This window comes from Echinops telfairi, unplaced genomic scaffold (assembly GCF_000313985.2).
Source record: "Echinops telfairi isolate 266 unplaced genomic scaffold, ASM31398v2 ScPeMD7_4;HRSCAF=17, whole genome shotgun sequence".
Lineage (NCBI taxonomy): Eukaryota > Metazoa > Chordata > Mammalia > Afrosoricida > Tenrecidae > Echinops > Echinops telfairi.
The window spans coordinates 5,271,350-5,282,838 of NW_022103900.1; the positions used below are offsets into that span (position 1 = coordinate 5,271,350).

General features: G+C 45.8%; 1 protein-coding gene across 1 annotated transcript in view; it reads right to left on the reverse strand.

The window, feature by feature from the left end:
* Nucleotides 1-1,962: 1,962 nt before the first annotated feature.
* Nucleotides 1,963-11,489, reverse strand: part of DHRS9 (dehydrogenase/reductase 9) — an 11,495-nt gene continuing 1,968 nt past the window's right edge. The window contains exons 2-4 of the mRNA XM_013004951.2: nucleotides 10,279-10,537; nucleotides 5,164-5,327; nucleotides 1,963-2,186 (exon numbers count right to left, since the gene is read on the reverse strand). Of these exons, the coding sequence (XP_012860405.2) occupies nucleotides 1,963-2,186; nucleotides 5,164-5,327; nucleotides 10,279-10,537 (647 nt within the window). The remainder of the gene's footprint in view (nucleotides 2,187-5,163; nucleotides 5,328-10,278; nucleotides 10,538-11,489) is intronic.

The window sequence follows — 11,489 nt, forward strand, 5'->3', positions numbered from 1 at the left end:
ATATAGAAAGGGTTAAAGTGATACAAATTCACCCAACAAATATTGAACTACAAGTTGCAAGAGGTAGATTACTTTTGAAAGTTGAGAAAAAAGCAAAACCCAAACCTAAAAACCAACATCAATAAAAACATAGCTGTTTTCCACTACTTCAGTCATTGATTTGGGGGTAGGGGAGGCAGGCGACTGCATGGAGAAATGGCCCTTCGATGGTGAGGAAAGAGGCCAGTCTATTGTTTTTCATCTCAATTAGAGATGAAGTGTGCAACCTGATACACGGTGCGTCTGTATTTATGCGCAGACAGACATCTACACAGGCCCGGAGTAGTCCTGTGCACTGATGCTGCTGTTCTTGCCTTCTCCCTTTTGCTGCCCTTCTATCTGCAGTCCCACTGTGGAACATTCTACTTTCCGTCAGCCATTACCAGTGCCTCCTAATGCTTCTTTATCCATCCTTGTCCTGTCTCCATCACAGCTGGCCAGATCAGAGCTCCAGGCCTTCAGAGCGTTGTTTTCAGCAAGATAACAGAACATGTATAATCCATGAGAGTATTCTGAAAGTATTCCACTGTTTCGGAGCACAGAAGAGACCCCATATCTCAAAGATTAAATGGTAAATTAAATTCAAGGAGGACATTTGTTAAGTCTTCAACAAGACACACATGAGACAAAGGCAGATCATCAGTATGAACAGACAATCACCATGAGACCCCAATGATGTCCAAAGATTTGGAGCGCACCAGGGATAAATAGAACCCGGGAGGACAAACGAAGCGGTGGGAGGAGCATGACCTGCAGCGATGCGTCCATCCCAGCTGCAGGTGGGACTTCAGAAACAAGAATGAGATCACCGTCGTCGGGACCCTGACAGCATGTTGCACAGCGGAGTCTACAAGACCGGTCCATGGCCCTGCAACCAAGGCAGTCAGGGGATGACTCGTGATGACATGGCTCCAGTACCCCAATCTCTATCTAGGACACACCCAGGTGAGCCCCTGAGGGTGGCTGCCCCTACCTGGGCTGGTTAGGAAAGCAGAGTTATCTGCTTTCTAATGTATCCTGCCCCAGGGCCAGCCTGATCACGGTCCTGGTTCATTGTCAGAAGGAACTGCATGGAGTCTTAATCCATCTGGGGCTCCGGAAATGCTTGGGGGCTTTCACAGTTACACACAGCCTTCTGTAAGCCTCTCAAAACCAAACTCACGGCCAAGAGGCTAGTCGACTCATAGGGACCGTGTCCAACAGGGTAGAACTGCCCCTGGTTTTCTGAGACTGTGTGTGAGAGTAGAGAAGTCCCATCGTTCCTCCATACAGCACACAGTGGTTTCTTCTGTTTAACAGCCAGCGTGTCCCCCACTATTCCACCAGGGTGCCCTTTGTAAACCTAGTGCTCAGAATTTAAATTCTAGCACACCGCTTAGTCTCGGACTGTTTTGATAAGGGGCTATTTAACCTTTAAGGAGTGGTTATCAGTGTTTCCCAAAGGGGTGATACCACCCCCTTGAGGGGCTGCAACAATCCAGGGGGGGCTACAAAAGCAGATACCTACACTTTACCCTGGATCATGAGCTATAGTACATATTTTTAATTACGAAGGGGGGGAGGGGAGTTTGAGTAAATTTTTTTTTTTTCTGAAAAGAGGCAGTAGGCCAAATAAGTTTGGGGATCTATGTAGGGCACCATAGACTTGGGGTATGTCCTTTCCATCATACCAAGCATGCAAAGCCCAAGTATCGGGTAGATATTACCCATGTGGCACGTTATCACTGGTCTTTCTTTTCAAAGAAAGTTTGAGGAAGACTCCAGGAAATCACCCCCTCGTGGTGATTAATAACGATTCCTCTCATTATTAATCATGGTCCTCTAAAAGAGCTCCAGCTGGAGGAGGTGAGCAAGGAGGCGATAAAGGAGTCCTTGGAGTCAGTCCATCTCACAGCCTGAGGCCGGCACTCGTGATCAGCTGAGTCACACCATTTTGGGATTAGCCAGCTGCACTTTCTGTCTCAACAATAAAAAGTCTTGCAAAACGGCTGGCATGTGAGACAGAGGTATCCAGAACGTTTGGGCATCTTTGCCAGGCGTGTAACGGGTCTTAGGGAAGAGACTGGTTAAAGCGTGGTCCATGCACTCTACCACCAGGGAGAGATCCAGATTCACGAAGGAGGCCGAGCGCTTCAGTTTTTCCAGACCTAGAAGCAGACACACACAGTTACTCGCTGGGAGAAGGGGAAAGGAGAGGTGAGGATCGAGTGGGAAGGAGAGCATGCGCCTGAGGGAATTGAATTTGCCGCCATCACTGAAGCCCATTGTCCTCCGGAAAAGATGTAGCGGGCCTTCTCTGCTTTGGTGGCCCTGGAACTTAAAACATACAGTAGACACTTCTAGAAGGAGAACAGTGCTTTTAAAACCGATTGTTTAGCCTGCGTGCCAGAGCTTCTGATTCAGTAAGTCGGGGGCGGGGGTCCCAAATTGTGCATCTTGAATGTTTCCAGGGGAGGCTGATGCACAAGCTGTGAGAAGCATCGATTCAAAGCAGTGAGAGAAAGAGAACGTTCATAATGGTCACGAGGCTCTTGAAGTTAGGGAGTTGTAGATTTGATTCCTAATTTGGTTTTATGGGTGTGTTGTGTTTATAGGAAGGAGCCCTGGTGGCATAGTGCTGATGAATTGGGCTGTGACCCGAGTGGTCGGCAGTTTGAAACCACCAGCCACTCAGCGAGAGAGATGGGCTTTCTACTCCTGTAAATAGTTACAGTCTTGAAAACTCACTGGGCAGTTCTAAGCTGTCCTGAGTGGGCATCCATGCGATGGCAGTGGGCTGAGGATTTTTGGTTTCGTTGGTGTTTATAGGGAAGGTGCGTGTTCACTTGTGGGTGGGTGTGGGTCTGCATGCACTCCTAAAGCCCCTATAATTCAAAGAATAATGACAGAATCACTCCAACTACCCTGGCTTGGGATGCTCAACCATTCCAGTTCTCAGGCACATAAGTGTCTTTAAAAACAGCAGGTTGTCACGGAGCTGGTAGTGGCCTGGAGTGTTCCTCACATACTCTTAACCCCGCCTGAGTTGTCTCTTCTCCAGAGAAAATGCTTGATCTGAGAGCCTCCGTCTTAACTTCAGGTCCCAGTAGCCAAGTCCAAAGAGCCCGATTCATTGCTCTTGTAAAGATTTACAGTCTCAGAAACCCTATCTTGGGTCGCTGTGAGCCAGACTCCATGACAGTGAGGGCGTTTTCCCTTTCCATATGCCTCAGGGACTATTTTAAACCTCCATCCTAGAAAATGAAAGGTGGCCCTATATCTGGAGTCTGTATTGGGATTGTGAGTCTGGCCAATGGGCAGACTTGGAAAACCCTGTTAAGAGCAGCCAGCACAAAACTGGGCTCCATGCTTTTTGGGGCCCCCAGACAGACCCCATGAACTGGGACCACGGCAGCAAATATTTGGAGAAGAAAGCTGGTGACAAATTCATAGGTGTTTTAAAAGTAAGTCACCAGTCAAAAAGAAAGGTCTTTTAAATGAAGGATTTTATTTCTGAAGTCTTAATCAGTCGTAGACAGAATCTGCTTGGAACCTTCTAAAGCAGTGAGTGAGTAAGAAACAAAGCATTTAATGGTGGCTATGGGGACATAAGGGGCTGTTAACCACAAGGTCAGCAGTTCAAAATCACCAGGTGCTCCATGGACAGAGATGTGGCATTCACCTCTCGTAAAGAGATAGAGTCTCAGAAACCCACAAGGGGGCAGCTCCTATCTATAGGGTCTCCAGGAGTCAGACTGGACTGGATAGCAGTGAGGTATTTTGGTTTTTGGTATATCACTGTGATGAGGGGGCATTTGACGAATCAGACATTCTAGCTGATACACTTGGTCGCTCTCTCTCTCTCTGTCTCTCTCTCTCTCTCTGTGTTCTGGTAGAGGCAGGGGGGCTAGTCAACAATTTAAAAAAAACTCTCCATTTTTTAAAAACCCAAACCTAAATTACTGGGCATGAAGGTGTGAGAGGAACAATGGTGCAGCAGACTTTTCTTTGAGCTCCACCTTGAGAATGTCCTCCCAGACCTTTCCGTAAATGACCAACCATGGAAATGTACTAACCCTCACGCTAGCCAGACTGAGTAACCCAAGTTAGATAAAGCAAAGCGCCTGAGAGAGAGCTAGTGGACTTTAACAAGGCCAGGGAATTTGAGGCAGAAATGGGGGTTGGTGACAGCAAGTTTAGGGTCTGTCATGTCGCGTTCCCACAGTAGTGCGGTTGCTGCTGTGGCATCCCAAGGAGTGGATTTCGGCTCATCGAGAGGCTGTGGGACAGGGTCAAGATTCACAAGCAGTTTGAGCGGTCTTTCTCCTGGAGAACCACAGGGTGGGTTCGAACTAGCAGCCTTTCGGTTACTAGCCAAGTGTTTCACTGTTGCCCCTCAGGGTTCCTTCACTGCTGTTCTGGGCCCCAGGATATCAATAAACGCTAACGTCAGGCTGCCTGGGTCCAGATGTAGCTCGCCATAGCTGTTCAGGTCCAGCCCAGTTGCTCTTCTGGGCCTCTGTTTCTGTAAACTGGAGCAGTAATAGCATCTCTTCCTAGGGAGTCCCTGAGGGTCTTAAATGGGAAGGTCCAGGTAAAGTACTTAGTACCACAGTAAATGTTCGCTGTGTGTCAGTCATCACGAGCTAATTTTTATTATCTCTCCACCTCACACCTAATCTCTTGGTTTGCTTGGTTGTAATCTAGTTAGGGTCAGAGTGTGAGGCATCTCTCCTTTGGCAGCTCCCTAAAGCTGAACAGTGATGAGCACCGGTTGGTGCTTAGCAAAGAGGAGACCGTGTAAAGGTGAAGGCCATGGGGCGAGCCTGCCTGGATTCAGGCTCTGGCATGACCAGGAGGAGTTGCATAACCTTGGGTAGGACACTTGACCTCTGCTCACTTTTCCAACAGTTCTTCTAAAGAGTGAATCATATCATTCATAAGGTGCTTAGAGTAGAACGTAGTAATTAGTAAGGGCTCACTAAATCTTTACGGACACTCAGAGAAGCAGTAGATGGCAATGAACTAAGGTCTCTATTAGTGTTTTACTCTGAGCACCTTGTTGCACCAGCTACAATGGAGGCTCTTCCATGCTCTCTAGGACTTTGAACCCAAGAGGGGCCCCTGGTCCACCCCAAAACTCACTTTTTTCAATATAACCTTCTCCATACTGCTGCTTGATGTCTGGAGACAGATGGTTCCAAATGGTGCACTTTTTCTCGTTGGCCTTCATTGGATCTGACAGGCCCGTTCTGAACAACCCTGGTTCGATGCAGGCGACATGCACACCGAATGCTCTCATGTCTCGTCTGCGAAGAGAGCCCACGGGAGATGGTTAGTCCAGGTTTATTGGGAGAACGTTTGCCATTGGGGAGACTATTTTCTTACCCGTCTTTTTATGGGATCACAGAATTGGGTGCCGTGGAAGGAACATCTTATTCTACGCTCGCATTTTGAAAATAAAGAAATTGAAGGTCAAGGCGGTGAGGCGAGGGCGGGTTGGTAGCGGAACATGAAAGGGACTTGGATTGGACCCCTCCCACCCCTTCAGCCAACGTTCTTCTCTGCACCACACTCCCTCACTAAATCAAAGAGCGTCGGGATTAAGGACCGGAGTAGGGTCGCTATGAGTCAGTGTCCTCATCATGGGCCAAGAGTTGGTTTTTATTGGCTCTCTTCTTAGTCCTCAAAGTACTTTCTGGCTAAATGAACTAATGACCATCCTGGAAGGACAAGTTGTCCTCCATTCTAGGAATGCCAGGAGGCTGCAGCACACATGAGGATGTGCGGCAGGACCCAGGGTGACAACCCTTACGTGACTAACCAGCTCTGATGCCACTCAGCACGTTCTTTCTGCATGTTGCTGCAAAAACCCTTCTTGCTTCCTGGGCATTTAGGTTTTAGAAGAATAACGCGGCTCGTCCATACCCTTTTACAGCAAACCAGTAAATGAATAATCATCTCCCGAATTTAGTTTGTATTTCCCCAGGCACAGGTAAGGAAGTAAATATTCATTTTCACAAAACTTTTCACCATCAGAGGCTTTAATTTTTCCTCCTAGTGGATTTACACTATGATTTCATTTATCTTAGATTCTTCTTTTTAGCAACATAACCTATATGTAATTTGGAATCTGTTTTACTTAAAAAAAAAACAACACCAAAAAACAAAACAAAAACATATGAACCTCACTTGGAAGACCCTGAAAGGTGTGTTGCTTGTAAGAAACTAAGAAAAAAGGGTTAATCCTAAATGTACTCACTCGTAGGCTGGTCTAATTAGGATTCTGAAAGGAATAAGGTTAAGGGGACATTTGAGAAGATATGTCTCACAGATGCTCTGAAAATAATGTAGAATCTAGAGACAAATGTTCTAAGCCAAACAAAACGAAGTTTACCAGGGACGTAGCACCAGTGTGCTTGTAAGGCGAACACAACTTTAAAGGTTCCAGCCTTCTCCCAACCAAACTGTTGCTCCTTCAGCCCATCCCCCCCATCCTACCATCTATATGTAGAAATTCTGGGGCTGCCACAGGACCTTCACCTGCATGCATGAATACCTGTTCCATGGCTTACAAAGAAATAACAACTCTTTACTCTGCCTCTAACCACAAGGTCAGCAGTTCAAACCCACCAGCCACTCTGTAGAAGAAAGATGGGGCTTTTACGCCCATAAAGATTTACAGCCTCAGAAACCCACAAGACAGTCCTGCTCTGTCCTATAGGATTGCTAGGAGTCTGAACCGACACAATGGCAGTGCGTCTTTATTGTGGTTGTTGTATTCATTACCTTTAGGTACAGTATAGCTTCACTACAAACAGAATCCTAAAAATCCTTCAGTTGCAATCTCCATAGAAGCAAAGGTAGTAAATCTCTCAGCCACGAACATATTCTAATACTGCTGCTTATAGAGTAGAACCAGTGGGGAACCATGGTCTTGCTACTTAAAGTGTGACTCTTGGACCATTGCTATCACCTGGGGGGTTGTTCAAACTGGACAATCTTAGACTCCACCCCAGACCGACTGAATCAAAGTCTCCATTTTCATAAGGTTCCCAAGTCAAATGCGCACGAATGGTTGGGAAGCACTGCTCTATCACGTCAGCACTGGGCTTTCCCGGGAGCACAAACCTGTAAGGGATCAAACAGCAGAGTGGAGTCATCCTGCCTTTCTTTACCTTGGTGGAATCTAATTCTTTGTTAGTGAATGAAACCGAAAACCATGGCTTAGCACTTAAGCCCTAAGATGCTTCTGAGACAAACACTAGTTAAATAAATCAATAGATGAGCACAAGGGAACAATTTCTATCTCAGTTCATCTTCTCTTCCTTACCACAGCCCCACTCAGCTGGACATCATTTACCTGTTCTTCCAGACCTTTTCTCCATCCCTCTGCCTACTCTACATGCCTGCGGCTGACCTGTATTATAACGACATTCTGTCTTCTGTTGGGTACATCAATCGGAAGTACAGACAGCAGATTAGAAGGAAGGAAGAAAGAGAGGTTCGGCCAGTGATTGCTCCTGTAGGTTCAACATGAGTTAATTTCAACCCACAACTGAAGGTGACAGACTGTGTGTCTCTTGATTCTGGAAATGTCCCTGTCTTCTCGCACCTTCTGTTCTGCAGGGTAGAAATGCCCCTGCTTTCGTTAGCCCTCAGATACTAAACTATCCTTTGGGATTTCCCTGAACGTCTACAATAATCTCTAAAGTAAACTGCTCCATTTACTCAAGTTTAGTGGCAGAGGGTTCAATGATACCACTAGTTGCATTTGGAGGGTTGGGGGCTTTGAACGGATAGTGATAGGTTCTGGCTTCTGGTTCCAGGTAAGATGAATTTAGTCCTTTTGTCTCTGGATACAGCTACAAAGCACAGTCAGGATGCATAAAACAGCTTCTTTAGAATGGTGAAGGAGCCCTGATCATGGAGCGGGTATGTGTTGATTGGGCTTTGAGCCACAAGAATGCTGAAAAGCAATGAATAGTAGGTGAGGTAGGGAAGAAGATCAGAATTTGAAGCATCACTGAGCCAACAGTGAGCTTCCTTTTCTTCCACCAGTCCGATAGCCCCTGGTCTAAACGCAAGTCCACCCGAAGCTCAGAAGCGGAGAGAGTTCCACAAACATTACCTCTCCTGGACAGCGAACCCCCACAGAGCTCCTGTAGCCTCTGCTGGAGGCACAGACAAGCAAACAGAAAAGCCCAGCTCCGTTGCTGTTGAGTTGATTCTGATTCATGGTGGTTCCATATGTTACCGACTAAAACTACGCTCCATCGTTTTTTGGCTGTAACCGTTAGCAGTGCTGGTGGGTAGTGTGATTGTTACTGTCAACTTGACTGAGCCAGGATTCTCAGTGGTTTGGGAGTCGAGGCCTCCGCCATGATGGGATCTCACACGGCACTAGCACCTCCGTGATGGGATCTCTGTGAGCAGCAAAGCAGTTGTAAGAAAATTTCAGGAGGACTTCAGCCTCCTTCATAAGGTCGCTCCCTGATGCAATTGAAAGTTACATTTTCTTTGGGGGTGTGGCATACTCCTATTTAAGTGGACTCTGTGGGAGGGATTACTCTCTTCTTGCTGGCATGGATCCTGCATTTGTTGCATCAGCCTCTGGTTCTTTGAACTTGAACCAAGGGCCCATGATATTTCCTACTGGCTCTGGGAGCAATCAGTGTCTTGCCGTGTTGCCTGTTGAACCTGGTTGGATTCATCTGCCTCTGCCTTCACCAGCCTGTGGTCTTCCTCCAGATAAACATCTGACTCAGGGGTCCTCAAACTTTTTAAACAGGGGGCCAGTTCACTGTCCCTCAGACCCGTTGGAGGGCTGGACTATAGTTTAAAAAATAACTATGAACAAATTCCTATGCATACTACACATATCTTATTTTGCAATAAAAAACCAAATGAGGCAAAAACACCTGGCAGGCCAGATAAATGTCCTCGGTGGGCCGCATATGTCCCGCAGGCTGTAGTTTGAGGATGCCTGAATTCTGACCCGTGGACTTGAACCACACTGGACTTAACCACTTCTACAACTGTGTGATCATCTATCTATCTATCTATCTATCTATCTATCTATCTATCTATCTATCTATCTATCATCTATCTATCTATCTATCTATCTATCATCTATCTTCCAGCTATCATCATCATCTTCTATATATAGATCTATAGATCTGCATTCTCTAGAGAACCACAGATGAATTCACACCACGAACCTTTATGTTAACTGTTCAGTGCAAACTGTTTGTCCCACCTCAGGACCTTCTGAGAATCAGGCAAGGGGAGCCCTAAAATTCAGAGATAATGGGGAACCCCCATTTTTCTTTTCTTTCTTCTCTTTAGTCCATAGGCCCCAGATAATGGTGTCGCAGTGGCAGGAACAGCACACTCGTCATAGATCGGGGCCTGTGGGGACTCAGCATTCTGAAGGATTGTACATGTGAAAACATTAGGACTGTTCTGGTTCCAAGAAGGTAAGAAGAAACCGTATTTTTTGTTTCTCTCCTTTTTCCACCACCTGGCTCCATAATGAATTCAGTTGTGCAAGGCATTGCCATAGCAGGGTAAGCCAAGGCTTAGCTCTGGAGCTAGAGAGAAGTCTCAAGGAACCAGAAAGTAGTAGGGGGAAAGTCAGGAACATGGACTGAACCCATAAGGTTATTTACGAACGCCATATGTAAATGCCTGGACCTGACTTAGAGAGCAAAACCACGAGATAGATCATCCTTCAGACCCCCGACCGGTGACTGTGTAGTGCACACGTGGGGCAGATCTGAATAGCACAGTCAGACTTTGAAAAATGAACAAACCTTGGGATCACATAGGATAGAAGCCTTGTGCCTTGAGGACAACCTGTTTGATTGTCTTCCAACACAGTAATATCAACATCCTCAATTTAAACAAGACCGAAATAAATCATAGTAGAACATCCCAAATCTCACTGTTTAATCCAAAATTACATGGCACACAAAGACCCAGGAGAAATCTGGACTTGCATTGCCAACAAATGCCAGTGTCAAGGTGACTGACCCCTATGCTCTAACCATCCCAGTCCTGAAGCACTTGTCATCAAACTGCTCTCCAACTTAGGGGCAAGCAATCTCCAAGTGAATCGGAAGTTAGAAAGCCTCAGCTAATAAATAAAAGGCATAACAACGAAAACCAAAGAAAACTTTAAGTCTAATAAAAGATTCATTGCTTGGGTCAAGAGCAGAACAGAGCTGGTGGAGGGAAGAGACAGCGCGTTTGCTTTACCTTAAACTGTCATTGAACCCTTCCACGGCGTACTTAGACGGACTATAACCTCCTCCACTGAATGCAAGTCGACCCCCAATACTGGAGACATTGACAATCCTCCCTTGAGCTTTTTTGACCAAGGGAAGCATATGCAGCGTCACATTGATGAGTCCAAACAGGTTCACTTCGATGGGTTCTCTGTAGTCCTCCACAGTCAGCCAGTCGGTGGGAGCCAGCACTCCAGTGACACCCGCATTGTTGATCAGACCCCAGAGACCTGGAACAGAGCACCACAAGGAGGCGTGGTAGTGGTCGTTGACGTACTCACCATAAACACGTACTTATATGGTCATCGTCCATAGAAATACAGCCGCGGCTTTTTATACTGGGGCTGTTTCCTCTTTTTAATCACGCTCCTGCTTTGAAATAAATACTGAGCAGTTTGGGGAAATGAGTGCAGAGGCTGTGGGAGGTTACGTGGAAGGAAGTGTTGAAGTTCTCTTACTGGGAAGAAACTTGATGTGACTCTTGCTGGTCTTGAATGTCGAGCACTAGTTCTGTGACAGAGACTTTCTGATTTTTAATCTCCGATGAAATGGGTCTATCTATTTCACCTATCTTGCCAAATGTGAAGGCCAAAAATATATTATAAGAGCTATCTGATGGAAGTAAACATCAGTCTACTTCATATTTATTTGGGTTAAAAATAAACAGAAGAGATAATTCACTGGGCTTTTGTATGATGAGAAATCATTTGTTAAAAGTTTCTGGAAGCATTACAAATGATCAGGAGTCTTATCAAATCATTGCTTTTGAAGTTCAGAGTATTAACTATCTGAGGAAGAGGTGAAGAAAAGAGCACATACCTTTTTCCCCTTTTTTACCCCCCCCAAATATTTTCATTCATGAGACTATTTCAAACTGCATTCAAGGTCTCTAAACTTATCTGATTCAGAATGCAGCTAGTAATCAGAACATGATGCAGAATTAGTGTCCAGTGATTACCACAAATACCCAAGGCACATATATTCAAATTTTCAGACCATTTACTACCTTTTACAATGAAAATGTGTGATCTCCGCAGCCAGTTTTGTAGTGAGATAAGGACACCAAGCCTCTAGATAACACTTTATGGATTGCCCCAATAGTCAGTAGAATTTATCCCCAAGTACCTTTGGTCCCCAAGGAACCCTGGTGGCATCGTGGTCACTAACATTGGGCTGTTAACC